We start from the raw sequence: 17,212 nt of genomic DNA, 5'->3' as shown, positions 1-17,212 counted from the left end.
TTTCAGACAATGACGAGGCAGCAGCAGCTAATTTCATAGCACGCTCAATATTCTCACATCTAATGGAACCCTCACCATTTTCATTGAAAGATGAATGTTGGACAAAAAATTTTCGCATGGTTAATTTGGCTGCGGATATCCGTTCTAGTCGCATCAGAAGATTAAGCTTGTTTCGTTTTAAAGTTTTTCAATTGTACTGGACTTGTGAGGTGTAGCAGAAGATAGAGGGCAATTTCGAATTGGGGAAACAATAATAGGGGATACATCAGCCGCGCGAGCAGAGCTGGTATTTCGTGTAGCGATCGGATTACGGCGTTTTCCAGATCTCAGCAGTCCTTCTTCGACTGAGGTAGCAACAGTACGTGCATCAGTATTTTCATTTGCTTTGGCAGGATGACCTTGCGAGCTCGGTGTACTTGTAGAATTTCTAGCTGGTGGTACCTCAGTGGTACACATGTAGGCTACATGATGTAGCACATAAAACGAAAACGTAGCAGTCACGTGGAACAGTTCTGAGCTGATATTTTGTTCTCGTTAATAGCTGCTATCAAGCGCGGGAGCAGTCTATCAATATTAGGGCCGATGCTATTACCGAAATCAGCAAAGGCAGCTTCATGTTTCACTACAAGCTTACTGATTGTATCCATTCGTTCCATCAGCTCCGCACACTTACGCTTGATATCACAAATACTTGATAGCTGCTTACGACAATCGAAGCACAGATATTTGTGAGCGATATTCTGGCAGTGGCGTCAGCAGAGCCGATCCCAGGGTAACGAATGTGCAGGATTCTCTCGCACCCTCCGAAGCAATACACTCGATCACTTTTAGAAGTAATCTTTTCGGCAAAAACATTGCACGTTACCGATGTCATTGCGGTGGGGTGAAATCCCCACCCCACAATGATGTGATGTTCATCGGCAAAAGGTACTTTTGCCAAAGATCGCCCGTCTTATCTTACTATGCACTCGCCGGATCACTCCATGATCGGCCATGATTTTCCATAGCTCTTTACGGTCGATGGTACGATACGCAGCTTTAAAATAATGAAATCAATGAAATAATTGTGCGTGGTAGCTCTGTATTCATTTCGTTACCTGTTTGATGGTCTCCTGACATGTTTATCGCACCGTCGAAATTATTTTTCTTGCCGCCGCAGTTCTCTGTCTAAACGCAATTAAAGTGTTCATCGATAGACTTCTTTCACCTTTCGTTCAACTCATAAGTGTCCATCAGAATCCTGCTAATCATTTCCTCATGCATTTCAGTGGGATACGTTGATTTCCTGGTAGCACTTTCCTGTTCACTGAGAACGATGCAGCTGCACCAACTCCACATACTTGTGCTCTTCCACTTTATTTCTGTGTTTTTCCACGTTCTGACGAGTGCGACTGTGCGTCCTTGTGATCAAATCTAGTATCGATTTTGTAACAGCAGCCGATTTTGGTTTAAGGTGCACGCACATTCTTATATTAAATTCGCAAAGGATTAGAGGAATTCTGCATAGAGCTGCAAACGGGACCTGCATAATCGGAGTTATCGCACTTAAAACTTGCTTCAGATAGTATTGGAACAAAAACAATGGCGTGCATTTCAGTTATTTATTATTGAATTCAACATCTTTTCCCACACAAATGTAGCATTTTCTTCACACTTTTAAGAAAAAATACGGACAAAATTATTCGTCCGGTTTCGAAGGAATTCTTGAACTTTTCCTGTAACGTGGCTCATTAGGCGGCGCACACTTTTTTCGTCCATCGTTTTGGCCATTTTATTCCACCAGGTCTTCATCTGTTTGATCTCTTTGACAACTTTTCCCTTTGCCTTGAGTCTCCGCTTCATGGTTGCCCAGTATTTCTCAATAGGGCGGAACTGGGGGCAATTGGGAACAAACTGGACCCCTTTCTCTGCATACCATTCTTGAACGACTTTGCTGGAATGACAGCTTGCCAAACCTGGCCAAAACAACACGGGATGGTGGTGGGATCGAATGAAGGGCAAAATTCGTTTTTGGAGACACTCCTTTTGGTACATTTCCGACGTCATTGTCTTATTTGTAACGAACACTTTCGTTTTTCTGCCAGATCTGCAAATGCCATGCCTAATCATAAATTTTGGTTTGCAAATTTGTCCATCAGAAGGCGACCGCCGCTTTCGAACACGGATTGTGGCCACACTATTCAGTTTTATGGTTCGGTTTGGCTGTTTGCTAGCTCGATACGACTTGATTCCTTCCCGGAGTCGAATTCTCCTCACGGTACTATGGGCAGCTCCGAGTTTTCTGACCAAATTACGGTCCGACAGATTGGAATTCCTCTTGATGGTATTCAAAATCTAACCACGCAGTTTCCGGTTGACAAGTTCACTCCGATGATTTGCTTGAGGCTTCCGAATCGTCGTCAATGTTTCCTTATACCGTTTGATAACGCGCCATATGGTATTTCTGGACAATTTCAGCTGTTTAGCTAGCCTAGTTGCAGACTACAATGGATTTTCCAAATAACTGTGCACTATTTTTTCCTTCTTTCGGCTTCCATGTTGTTTGTTTACAATAAAATACAGTCGTTAGGCGGAATGTCAAAAATACATAGGTAAAGCTAACAAATTTTCCGACACGTGGGCGCCAAGAACTTCCAAATCCGTCCACCAAGAGCGCCACAATATGAGCAAAAATTGGTTCCAATTCTAAATGAAGAAGGCTTTACCTGATTGGGAGTTATGAAACGGATATTGTTAGCTAGCAGCAATGACTCGAATGCGGTGGGAATGTCAGGGGGCTACCATAATTGCGAAGTTATTGCATCCAGGCATAGTCTCAGTTACGGGAGAGAACTATGAACTGTTGTCTAGAGCAGTATGTTACGTCAAGCAGGTACGGATTGATGGAGAGATCAAAGAGTGAGAGAACACTTGGATATCAGCAATACTGAGATAATCACACACTTGCCAAGGTTCCACACAGCCACGAACAAGGTCGGGACAACTGATGTACGACGGCAGGAAGAACTCGATTGTGACAGAGGGTACAAAAAACTTCATGTTCACAGAAATGTTGCGTCCTAGGGTCCTAGCATCCGGTCGGCCGACAGCGGAGCGACGTTGGTGCTCTTAGAGTTAGAAATAACTACATTTCCAAAGATCCTAGAGCTACAACCGGAGCCGAGTTTCTCACAGAGTAAAGTGACCTTTAAAATGATAAACGAGTTTGATAAATGATGCCCAATAGTGTTTTATGCCGACGTCCTCAGAGAAATACTTTGTGGTCAAGTGTCAGGTCCCCGTGCTCAGTGCGAAGTCCCGTAATATTATTATCCATCTCGATGAAGTTCATAGCGGAACAAGTCTACATCCTTCTTGGTGAACCTTGAACGGTCCTTCACATTGTAAACCTTCCTTTAGCAGATCAGCAACAGCGTCTGTTTTGACGCTAGTCTGATTTCAGGGCAGGTACAGCCAGAATAATTCTTTCGAATGAAGAACAGTTCCTATGGCTTTAGAAGTCGACGTACTCCAAGAAGCCCATTGGCTGTCCTGGAGCGCTCATAACAGCAAAGTTTCATCGAAGATTTGCCAACAGAAATTCAGGCGGCTGAAGGAGTGGAGACAATCTCTAGCACTTTCTTAGGAAACTGTCGCCCTTATTCTACATTCCGACCGGGCCCGTTTCGATCAGAAACATCCCGATCGACGTATGTTAAAGCATACGTTGCATTCTGATCGAAGCGAAATTTCTGATCGGATCCCGGTCTGATCTCGGTATGTAGAATAGATGCGTGTGCCTCCTGCTTGCCATTGACCAACATGACCAGCTTCACAATAAAAATAGAATATCAGTGGTGATAACGAATCAGTCGATAACAGATCGTGAACAAATGTACCATCTGTGCTTAGGAAATTAAAAATTCACAACAAAATGACTCCGAAGAAAATTGCATCTAAATCTTCTAAAGGGCACGTTTGTCTGCAGCTACACTGGCAATAGTCAAACTGATGTCTGTGGAAGTAAAACACCTCATTGTCATTCAGTAATATTGCAGTACTATGCATTTAAAAATCAATAGTTTTCGTTATTCGAGTTGGCGCGTAGAACATAATCGATTAGGAAATCACTGAGTTGTTAGTGTTCAAAACATAGCCACTTTTCACGATTCTCGCATCGTTCCCGTAAGACGCAGTCCTCTGTTGGAATGTATTTAATTCTATTAAAATAATCTACGAAATTAGTTCTGCTTCACGGTTAGCTGACAAACGTGATAAATAAAATTTCTTAAACTCTAGCTATCGAGCCGTCATGGACGGTTAACCTAACAGATTCAGAATCTAAGCAAATTAATCTCTCTTGCTGGATAAATTTTATACTACTTCCGTAATGGCTAATTGTGGCCTAACCTTGAGCAATTCAACATTTCATATTAAACGCCGACAGGAGCACAGCCCGAGGAAAAGATGACGCCAACGGACCGAATAGAATAAAATAAACATTCATCAATCGTCATACCGACGACGAGGACGACGGGAAAATATTGCTCCCAGACCTGTTCGCACCACGGTTTAGCATCCGACGTCAATCTGTTAGATTTCACCGCAGCACCATTCGCTTACCGTGCCATACACTCTGGCCTCCCCTCTAGCCGAATACTCAAACATGTCCTGCAATAATGTGTGCACAAATTCGTTCTCAACGACGGTCGGTCGCTCTGCGGTGGATTGAAGAGCAGCGTTGACAATGGCTACAAATTTACTAAAGCGATAATAATTCATGAACGAATGGTCTGGCAACCGTCGCTTCAGCATGCGAGCATCGGTAGGACGACTTTCCCGAGAGAAATTTACCATTGAAACTGAAATCGAGTTGAGATAACTCATCGTGAACTGTTTGGACCTACGCGTGGAGTACATTTTGCATTGAATGGTGAAAAATTTCATCTCCGGTAATCCTATTCGCCTCGGGCGAAACCGAGAAAACCTCTGATATATCTAAGTCCAAAGTTGAAAACCATTTGCAGAGTGGGAAACGTTCAAACCGTAATTCACGGCGACAATGTCACCATCCATTATAATGATTCAAATTTCCAGAAGCAATTTTTATTTTCGGCTCTCCGAATGCCCTGTGGTGAAAAACCGTACCAACACTGTGTGCACTACAAGCACTACGGCAGCACGGACCGATGCACAAATGCACCATATTTCCCCAAAGGCATAGCCGAATCGTCATCGTACAACCGGAAACCACGGTTTTATTAACCCATTTTAGTTTAGACGGTCGACTGGCGCAAAAACACACTTCATCATTCGTGCAATCGTATGGCATAAAAATAAATACACATATATTTCATAGAACGCGCATTCATATAACTATAGAATTGTGGTACAGTAAACAACGGTAAATCCTAGCTTTATGGCCTTTTCAAGCCGGGTCAATTTCAATTGCACTGCTCGAAAAATCATTCTAAAATATGTCTACTAATGGCGGATCCATCAATTTGGTAGTTTGATTAAAAAAAATCAAACATCTGCGTTTCTATATCACAATATTTATTATACACTCCAGACTCAATATGCAGATCGTAAAACAAACATCCCTTGTTTTTATCGTGCCACCAAACCCGTCTCATCAGTATTACATGAACCCGTCTGCGGGCGCTATGCTTCCACGCTGCAAAAAGTTGTGTGTAGGTACCTACCTACCTATGTATGATGTGCCCGGGAAAGCCTTTGGCGTAGCATTAAAATTTCATTATAATAACTCTCGGACCACGGACGAATTGTGCGCGCCACCAAAGGAGGTATCCAATTACCGCCTTTTTCACGGCACGTTACCCTACCGCCTACCGTCCGCTCCCGGTTTCCCCCGTGTGTGCCACCACTGCACTGTCTTGCCTAATGTGTTGGACCAAACCCACACTTGCGCTGGCCGTGCCCATGCAACTGCATTCGGGCTGCTGCCAACGTGAGCATGCGGTTTCTCAGCTGGAAAATAAGCATAAAGTTTATTTTACGACTCTTGATAAAAATACGAAATGGCCGTTCCTTTCTATCGCAACCCCTTGCAGGGCTTCCGATGCAGTGTTTGCGGGAAGCAAGCAAAGAGGGTCTACTGACCTCTCGCTCCGGTTTTGTTTCTTCACCGGCAAACAGCGGGCCATTGTTAGAACAACCGAAGGTTTATCTTAAATAATTACACAAAGGATGCAATTACAGAGTCCCCTACGGGAACAACATCGGTCCGAATGGACTGCGCTGCACTTTGAGCTTACGATTCTATTCTTGGGTGCTGGGTGCTGAACTTTGGCGAGCTTTTGGCCAGGATGAGGTTTAACGTACAAGTTTTCTTGGTGATTACAGTCATGAGGAGTTAATTTGGTGCTATTAACAGTGGAAGATTCACAATTACGCTGTTAAGTGTATGCCTCATGTGCAATTTAAACGCGAATATTAACGAAAAGTGAACTACAGGGTCCGTTACACAACGTGTAGTCAGCTTCTTCAGATCGTTGTCACAGTTCCCTATAAATTTGCTAGAAGGCCATTCTAAATTGTGTTCTAAACAGGCGTTCCAAAGAATTTTGCCAATAGTGAACGCCAAAATGGGTATAAGCGATGGAATTCAATCAGCGATTATTAAACATCTCCGTGTAGATAAAAGTTTTGCAAAATCACCTGAATCCATTATGAAATGCCAATAAAATCGCTGAACGACTGAAATTTACAGTAGCACGTAGCATCCGGTGCATACTTTAACGGGTGGCAACTAAAATTTTGGAATATTTTCGTGACCCTTATGCTCAACAACTAACGAGCTCAGAGAGAAATGAGAGTATGTATGTGTTAGCTCTTTTTGTTAATATTTTTTGTTTTGTTTCTGCTCGCCCAGTTTTGCTAAAAATGGCGTCGAAACAAGAAGCATTTCGGGAGCGCGTTGTACACTTCTACGAACTGCAACAGAAATCTCGGCAAAAAGTATACGGCACAACATTTAAAAAGCAAATATGTTGCAGCTTCGACTGTTTACCATATCCTAAGATGCCTAACAACTATTTGCAAGCAAGGTAGTGGAAGACCAGTCAAAATTATGGAAGTAGAAGGACATCGTTCTCTTTCTCGTTTCTTCAACAACAAGCCCTCTGGTTTGGCTATCAATTAAGATGAACCAGACGAATGTTTGAAGAAAATTTTGATCCCGTTTTTTACAAAAATATCATGCAGATGGACAATACGTGTTTTGGCCGGATAGAGCATCATCGCATTACGCCAAAAAAATACAATCGTTCCTGAATACCCATACGATCCCATTTTGACCCAAAAACCACGATCCGAAAAATCTGTCTCAGTGCGCCCAATCGAAGATTTCTTCGGGATTTTGAGTTCCTTGGTGTACAAAAATAACTGGAGAGCCACGAATTGCAAAAATTTGATTGGTAGAATCTAGAGATGCATTCGCAAAGTTGACATGATAGCCGTGCAACGCTCCTGTCAACCGTCAAACAGACGGGGCAACGTACATACCGTATGATTTTTTTCTTCTTTTTTTTTGTAGCAGAGTATAGTTGCCGCACGCTTGGTGTATGAAATGGTTGTCCGTGCCTAGGCAATTTACTTTACTGTGTACTTTTTTGGCGCCAATTCACTTATTGAAAAAGTACCAAATTCAGGATCCGTCTCCACATTTGCAGGTCTTCGTCTGCCAATCGCCCCTCCCACCCACCGTTGTCGTCAACGCACATTCAACGGTTACGGGTATGCCATGAAATCATCAGTCTTTGCCGGGTTTTCAACAGAATATTGTTTTTGCTGGTCGCTCACCCGGCAATATTACTAACGAACCAGCCCTCTGACCTCTCTTCATGGCCTTAGACTACTACTGGGAGAATTATCATCTTATAGAGCATGAGTTTCGGAAGGAGTTACAGTCTACGGCACCCCAGCTGGCTAGTTAATCCTTGGAAGACCGTGGAAGGCCGCTCACGGCTCACATCGTTGTCACATGTCACTAACCTCTCAAGATGGATAAAATTCTCGCTCACATCAAAACTATCTCCATCCATCATCACCACAGTTCCAACATCCGAAAGGCTGCCACGCTTTCTACCAGCCACTATATACTTCGTTTTGGCAGAATTTATGATAAGCCCTCTCCACGCAGCTTTCTCCTTAAAAAGCGTGTACTCCTCTTACATAGCTCTACGCTTAACATCAATGATATCGATTACATCCGCAAACTCTAGCAGCATGTAAGATGCCATGATGATGGTACCGCTTTTCTGCAATCTGGCCTATCGAATAACACCTTCCAATACAATGATGAACTGCTACGTCAAAAGTCTGTCACCTTGCTTCAAAACACCAGCGTTACAAACAAATCCGACCCGTTACTCGGACGCTTGACTTTGAACCATCAAGGATAGCCGGTATCAGCCTAATCAGTTTTGTTGGAAAATCATATTTAAGCATAATCCGCCACAGTTTGTTTCGTTTAACTGAATCGTACGCAGCATTGAAAATTATAAACAAAAAATGCGACGGTAAGTTAAATTCCCGGAATTTACCGAGTACCGAAGTATCGAAGTCTATTGAATACAGAAGGCTAATTTTCGAAAACTGAATGTAGTAGGGTACGGGAGGGTATTTCCAGCACGCTACTAAATTTGGCATGCATTACCTTTTTTTGCTGCGCTTTCCCAAATAAAAACTTTGCCGCTATGTAACAATACTGAAACGAATGTAGCACTCATAAGCTTTAATGTGTTATAACTATTTTTATAAAAATGTAAGTAATTTGCTAAATTTTATTTATTAAACATCAAAGCCACTGTTTTTCCACTGGCACGTAATCAGGCTGAAAAAAACCACAGCAATCGCTTACACGTATCCGCTCTTGATGATGGTTTGGAAAACACACAATTATGATCACGTTTACTTACTCTAGCAACTAAACAGCTGTGAATATGATGTCACAGAATAATTATACTTCTTTTCATCACGGAAGAACACAAAAATTCCCCTCCGAAAATATAAATTAATTTTCATTCACTAGCAATCTGCAGCATTTTTCTTTTAATTTTAGCATATGGTGCTTTATTTACACTACCAAGATGTGATGAAGTTGCGCCTGAAACTCTTCTATCGTGCTTATAGCTAGTATTTGAGTGACAATCACTTACTTCTGGTGCTAATGTATATGTACGATTCAATGATATACTAGCGCCAGCAGCAAGCTGTTGTCACTGCAAAACGAGTTATCTTCAATGAGCCGGTATCTAGGCAATACCGATACGTTATCCATCGGTCTCTCTTTCGATCTGATTTTGAAAAGTATCTAAAAGTATCTATCTTTGCCGAGTATCTAGTACCCGGTCGGATTTAAAAAACACAGACACCACTATCGAAAATGGGCTCAATTTAGCCGCAGCGACTTCATCATTTTTCGCGACTATAACTCAAATTCAGAAGCGTTTCATTAAGACCTAAATCACGCCGATATTCAGTAAATAATATTCTATCAACTAGTATAAAAATCTTGTCTCGAATAAATATAGTTTCAATGTAATTCCTGAATATTGTTTGGGCTACCGATTAATGGGCTGAAAATACCCTCCGTACCCTACCTAGCCCAAGCAACAATGTAAGTTTCATTGTACTCTTATGGCGGTTTTCATGACCAATTTTGGTCTTAAATGCCATCATAACAGTGTAATAAAACCCGGGAGGCTTTGCTGGTTTTTATCGAGTATTTGTTGCAAGGTGAATATTTTATCCGCCGTGGAGCATTCCTCTCGAAAACAGCACTAGAATTTGCCAAAAGAGGTTTTCTGTAACGGTCATCCCCAAGAAACAATTCTAAGTTTAATTACGGTTCTATAGTGGTTTTCATGACCAATTTCATAAAACCGCCAATAAAGCTATGAGCTACTCAAGAACCTTCTGATGACCGCTATAAAAGAGCTTTCTGATCAAATCGACCTACACTTCAGAAGGTTTTTAAGAATCAAGTTATAATCTCAATCACGCAGAATAAAACAGCAGCAAGCAGCAATAAAACTAATTATGCTTTTCGCTGCTTGACAGATACCACCATTATTTAATAAAGCTTTCGCTCTGTTCGACTAATCTATAAAGCGTAAAGCTTGCTAAAAAGCTAATTCATCCAGATCTTGATGAAGCAACTTGAAAATATAGGTATAGCCGTGAGCAGAAAAGAAAACGTTTAACTGGTAGATCATCCTGATCGATTTGATTTATAACGACCATAATGAAATATTCGAAAGAATACATAATAAATATTCAGCAGTTTCCGAAGTTTTGCAGCATTTGCGCACTGAATTTTATCGTGCATTGTGCCTGGTCGATTTTACGATTACCTGTACTTTTCACATGGAACAAAAAGCGCAAATTGACGTATTCTATACTGATCTTAAAGCAGCTTTCATTTGTATTGAGCATAAAATAATACTACCGGATACTTCGCGACTTGGCGCTTCTCGGAATTTTACGGAATGGCTCAATTTCTATTTATGCGCCAGGGTTCTGCGTGTACAGCTTGACTCCTGTTTCTCTTCCCGGTTTACTTACTGGTCGGGTGTGCCTCAAGGCAGAAACATGGGACCTCTCCTGTTTGTGCTGTTTATCAACGATATCGCTTCACAGCTTGGAGTTAGATTCAAGCTAATGTATACTGATGACTTAATATCATATTCACCAGTTCGTTGCGAAACTGCCATTCAATTTACAGCGCACCACGGCAATATCGAAAGCTTCCTTAGCTTAGCTTTCAGTAATCCTCACTGTTTGAAGGCAGGGATTGTCCGATTATTTTGACTCAATTTTTATTCACTTGACAGTACCATCTCAGCTGAGCAAAACTCGACAAAGTAATCCATAGAACATTTGTAGAACTAGTTATTATTTACAATTTTGATGAATAAGGTTTGGGTATGAAATGGGGAAGGCAAATGAGGAGCGCCCAATATAGATCTACCCATCCCAAGGTCCTACCTAGCGCCTCCACGTGGCCATACCTGGTAATGCTCTATTGACTAGCCAAGCTAGGAGGTGCGATACTGGGTGGTTTCCGGCTGCCTGATCTCAAAACCGCGGTTTTGGACAGACGGCGGAGCCACACGGCCTTGCTAATAGGTAAGCCTAATATAAGTTATTTTAATTATTTTTTTTTTTTTTTCATTTTAGCTTATGAAGCATCTCCTGCTATATAGTAAAAACCTTGGCCAAAACGAGTTTTAATACTGCACATGGATACCAGAATGAAAAAATTAAATTAACTATTAGAAGCATTTATAGAACCTCAAAGGATGCTACTCTATTCCATACGAAGGACTGCTGGTGAGATTGTTCTATTTTTGTTCATATATACCGAATTTCATCTTAATATCATATTATTAATTTTTGTTCATATATACCGAATTTCATCTTAATATCATATTATTAATAGTATTATTATATTGATATCATAAACGTGGAAGTCTGGATGATGGAGAGGATTGCCAGTCTGAATCCTGAAGGTCTGAAGCAAATGTGGCACTTCTCAATTCAAAACAAACAAATCATCACGTGGGTTAAAGTTGGTACAGCGAAATTGATTATTACATGAAAGGATCCTAATGCTGAAAGGCGACTCTTTTTACCCGGAATGCACACAAGTGCCTCTGCTTGTCCGTCCGCCCAATGCCTTTTGGCCCTTCTATAACAGCATTAGTGTGAAATTCATTTGATAATCAAATTTGGATCTACTTTAATTCTACCTACATTCATTGGCAAGTTCTTGAAATGATGGTGGCTTTCCCCTACTACTACTACTACTACAATTTTGATGAATATAGTTTTGCTGTATTTTTTGTAGTTACTGTGCTACATTTCCAGTACCTCATTAGTAACTAAATGAACGTTCACCTAGTTACTAATGAGGTACTAGCATTGTAGTACCGTAACTACAAGAGATACAGCAAAACTTTATTCAGCAAAACTGTAGATATTAACTAGTTCTACAAACGTCCCATATATAGGAAAGTCATTTCTCTAAAATTGAAAAGTCATAAATTGGATTTATTTTAGGCATCCTAAGCATCAAAGACCATCAAGGATGAAAGACCATGCTTTGTGATTGGTAGGATCAGAAGGGTTTGATCTAATACGAGTTACTTAAGCCTGGTCAAACCGTTAGTACTAATTAAACAACAAATGATTAATTTAAATCGAGCTTTGGCTGAAAAATGACCAACAAACAAAAAATGCAGCACAAAGTGATTTCGTGGCATGGTAAAGATTAAGTCATTTAGCTGGGAAGTTCTTTCGGCTTATTCGGCCAGACCTGGCTTTTGATGGGGCATGGAGCAACGCCACAATGTTTACAAAAATGAGAGAAAATGGCTTGATCACTGGTTTGCTTTTAAAGAAAAGTCGTTCTATTGGCATGGCAAATTGCGTCGGAAATTATTTTGTGATTTTTTGTTAATTTTCAATAATTATGACAAACGAAACACTATTTGTTGACTGTTTGTTATCTGTCATTTGTACAAATAACTAATTTTGCGTGAAAGTCACACATTAAGTTTCTCTTGACTGAATATATATGGGAAAAATTATTAGATTAATCCAATTATTTTTACGCTGTTACCTGTTAGAAGGTTAAAATAATAAAATGTTTTGTTTTGTTGTTTTGTTATTACATTGTTTCATGAATTAGAATTAAATCTAAATAATAAATAAATAATTTAAATAATTTTTCTCTTACTTACAGGTACGGACCGCACTTTGAAACGGACAACGTAACCAACATCACCGTTCAGAATGGTGATGATTTATTTCTAAGTTGTAGGATAAGCTTGCTACAGGACAAAACGGTAAGTTTGTCTTGGTCTTGGGACAAAATTAAATTGACTAAAATTCACATATTTTCACACATGTTCCACTAATGATATACGAAATACGATATACGAAATAAAGGTTTTTTCAATATTCTCTTCTTCTGGCAGGTGTCCTGGGTCCGGCGGAAACACGGCGAAACGGACCTGCAGCTGCTAACGGTAGGGAAGCAGACCTACTCCGGTGACTCGCGGTACACGATCGAGTTCCAGTACCCGAACAACTGGCGGCTGAAAATTGCTGCCGCCAGCAAAAGCGACGAGGGCGTCTACGAGTGCCAGATATCGACGCATCCGCCCAAAGTGATAATCTACTATCTGCATGTTAATGGTAAGTAATACTGGTATTAGGAAAATAAGGAATAGGAAAATAAGTATTTATACTAAGGAAGGGATACGTTCCACGTATGTAAAACTGATCCAGTGCCAGCATCACAAAGTTGCCGGAAATTGGCATAGTTTATAAATGAGTAAAACTCTAAATCTGCCCGGATACCACGGACGCTGGGGAATGTTTACTGCGACTTGAACTTTTCTTATCGCTCTGGCAGCCTCAGGCATAGCTTTACGGCTTTTATGAAAAAGTTCTTTCCGTAGCGAAAGTGGCAAAACATATGGGTTCATTTTCCGGATTCTCCATGCCATCGCTGGCGCTGGTAGCATTGACATAGGTACACCTTGCTGCAGCTCAACGAGAAAAAAAGGATGACTGATAGCACTGGAAGTGAAAAAAAATGTTCGGTTTCCGTGGCATTTCTCATCTTGAACCGTGGTCGGGACTATGAAAGCGATGCATTATATCTGTGCCGGTACGTGACTGTGACATATCCGAGAAAGTTTCCGTCCAAACGGGTGGCGGGTGCGGTGATGTAAACCCGTAGGTGACCTCACCTGTACGCGGAGAAGCACGTATTTTTGAAAGGATGGATCTTCGAAATTACTGTTTACTGTATGTGTCGTCGGACAGACAATGAATTAAATTTGATGATATTTTTCAATCCGCAGGTTATTGTATTCTATGAGTAGAAGCAGAACTTTATTATTTTAAAATATAATATAATATTTAACACCATATAATATTGGCTTGTTCCTAAAGTAAATTCTATTTGACCCAATCTGAGGGCTTAATTACATCATATTCAACATTCCATCAACATTGAAGTGCATAGATTATAAGATTATTATCTAAACTAGGAGATCTTCCTCAGTTTTTCATCAGTTCAAAGAAAAACAAGCTGTTTAAGCTATTATAAAATACCTTCCTTAGTCCGTTGCAAGTGTTACTCGGCGACATAGAAACGAAATGAGCAAACAATCGAGCCGGAAATGTACGCAACAATGCCTTTCGCTGTTGGTGTCATTTTCCGCCATTCGTCCCCGTGTCGTTTCGCTGACCTAGCTGCTCAGCAGCGAAACAGTACAACGGCGATGACAACTCAGGAACGCTCGAAAGTAATTTTTCGGAAGTGTTCTAGTTTCAACAGCAGCAGCAGTGTATAGTGGTTGCATCCTATCCATATCTGCAGGATTAGCCCATCCTGCGCTTTTGTTTCTGTGTTGTGTGCACCGAAATACTTTTGCACCACGGGAACAATAAAAAAACGGAACGGAAAAACTCATTGTCAGCTCACACCAGCAGCAGCAGCCAACCGGACGCGGCAAGAATGGCGAAAGTACATGGACGTATAACTTTGTTACATATATCGCTCAATTAAGACACTAAAAGTCCCTAAACTTACTGACTCCCAACAAGAAACATGAGACAGACTCGTTTTAGCTGACACGTAACATGTAACTGTCGGACACTAACAAAAGTAAACTTTAAAAATTTTCATTAAGAAATTATGTAGAAAAAAAAAACAGAAAAAACCGAAATGCTACGAATGAGATGGAGTTACGACAAAGCGCTAGTTTTATATTGCCCCCGCTTTATGTGAATGTGCATCGTTATTGTTTTACATCTGCATTGTGCTGCGCTCGATACTGCTGGCAGTCCAAATTTACAATTTGCGCTATTTGCTATGCAAATTGTCTACAAAACTGTCACCACCTCCATTTGGTGCCACCGAGATGATGCCTACAAACTCTGTTCGAAGGCAGTAGTCACAGTCTAAATAAGCGGTCATGCATGGAATTATCGTCATATGCCGGTTTAGGACTTTTGGGGCTTATGCAGGTAAAGCTTGCAAGGAACTACTATAAATTGCATTCGTTTACGAACATGTCGTAAACCATATGATGTGTCTCTTGCCAAACTGTTCCTCTCAAGTAACGTTGGCAATATCCCCCAAATGAATGAATGTTCAAATTTATGACTCTGAGCATTGTTATGAACATAAAAATTTAAATATCAACTCGTATCAACGTAAATATTGCAAATGTAAAACAATCACGGCAACAAATTGTTGTCAATGTTAATTTTCTCCTTTGGACAATCACATCAGATTCGAATTGTGTGTACCCGCTTCATTGTTGTTTCCGTCCATTTTAATCGCTCTTGTGATTTCTTTGTTTGCCCGTGTTCGACAAATGATTACAAACGGAGTTTTTGATGAGACGAACTTTTTTATTGTACTATAATTTTTTGTCGCAGGACTATGCCTTTGTTTGCTATACTGAGTAGCACATTGTAATTGCGAAAACGAAACTGTAACGTAGGTTTTTAAACACCAATAATTTTTTATCACTGGAATTTCATTGTCAATATGTCATTGGATCGTAAAAATATTTAGCGATATTCTTATGTGGTGATTGTAACCATTCTTCAATTGCTAAGAGTCAGAATTGATTGAAATTGATGAGTAAAGATTAACCATTTTCATTTTTCATCCAATCACATACCAGCACACTTTTTACTACCCATGGCCTCAGGCGACAATTTTATTCACCTGCAGCCGAATTCCGGTGCTTTGAAAAAATTTCTCAAAAATCTCTTTGAGAAAATAAATTCTTAGAATCTCTTTCTCTTCCAATAATTTTCTTTTCGTTTTACCGCATTACGAGCAACTAAAGAGAAAGAAAATTATGACTGCGCTCTGCGGAAAGAAAAAATGTAGCTTATTTTTTGTTTTCCGCTAGTTGGCCTCGAAAGCTTTTCTTTAATTTCTCTCTATTATGCGTTGAAAAATTCATTCAAGTTAATTTTTTGTTACCTTTGAATTCACCTATAATAACCAAAATGTTTCATAATATTGTACTGCCGTCAAATTTCGAACAAAAAACTTGCGGAGAGGTTTTTTAAATTTTCTTATTTTGGAATTTCGGTGATATGCCATGAAAAAATCTTTGGCGTTTAAAAAAGAAGAAGAGATTTTTAATGCAGATTAAGTACGCAATCGCTCATAGAAGTGCTATTTTAGATTGAATAGTGTCAGTGTCTTCACCGCACTCATTGCTTGGAATACAGTAATGCTCCGATTTTGTCTACCCCTGATTCTATCAGCTTTTTATTCCGATTTTGTCAGCCTATAAATTTTGTTTAACTTTTGTGCCTTTAAACATGATTTATAAAACTTTTCAGCCTGCTTAAAACTATTCCGATTCTCTGGGGAGAGTTTTTGAATAAAACGATGCCTTCTTGCGAGTAATTCGGAGTCAAAATTAGGATATTTTTATAGTAAAAGTTCTATAATTCCTAAACGAGCAAGGATAGAGGTATACTAAATTCAGCAATGTTGTGTATTTTTACTATTTGTACAACTTTTTAAAACAGAAAAAAGTCATACAACAACTACAAAACCAGCTAAAATAGAAAAATCGATTTTAACCATTTTTTATTTATGGGATATAGGATTTTTCTATCTTTGCTGAAGAGATAGAAGGTTACCGTGTGCTATACGCACTCTCCGTGTGCTACAAACAGTACACATTAAACCGCTATTTATTTACGAGTGGTTTACGTCCGCTGCTGTGTGACGCATGTAGCAGCGTTATGCTGCATGTGCGTTTATGATGCGGAGTGAACGACGCCACTCGCGGCGATGACGATGTGACTCATCGCTGCTGGTGCGCATTTGCTCCAGCTCCGAACCGGCACGCGCCGCTGGCATCACACAGGCGAGGCGCGGTCAAAACTAAAACAAAGTACGATTCAGTACAATAGCTGCCAATGTTGATAAACATTGAATATTTTGGAAGCAATAGTATTAAGTATTGATGTTTGACCGATTGTGCTAGCTAAGGGAAAATCCTGTATAAAAGGGCTAGTTACTACCAATGAATCGAGCAGAAATATAGAATCGACTAGACTGGACACTTCGATTTTGATCTGGGATCTGTACGCAGACACCCCAGACACCAGAAAAGAAATCCACTCCTCTGTTCTACCAGCCAGCCTG

General features: G+C 40.3%; 1 protein-coding gene across 1 annotated transcript in view; it reads left to right on the top strand.

The window, feature by feature from the left end:
- The window catches only part of LOC128735519 (uncharacterized), a 126,562-nt gene that overhangs the window by 61,526 nt on the left and 47,824 nt on the right, over positions 1-17,212 (top strand). Inside the window, exons 5-6 of the mRNA XM_053830001.1 lie at positions 12,752-12,854; positions 12,987-13,206. Of these exons, the coding sequence (XP_053685976.1) occupies positions 12,752-12,854; positions 12,987-13,206 (323 nt within the window). The remainder of the gene's footprint in view (positions 1-12,751; positions 12,855-12,986; positions 13,207-17,212) is intronic.

This window comes from Sabethes cyaneus, chromosome 2 (genome assembly GCF_943734655.1).
Source record: "Sabethes cyaneus chromosome 2, idSabCyanKW18_F2, whole genome shotgun sequence".
NCBI lineage: Eukaryota > Metazoa > Arthropoda > Insecta > Diptera > Culicidae > Sabethes > Sabethes cyaneus.
This window is presented reverse-complemented; position numbering and strand designations above follow the sequence as displayed.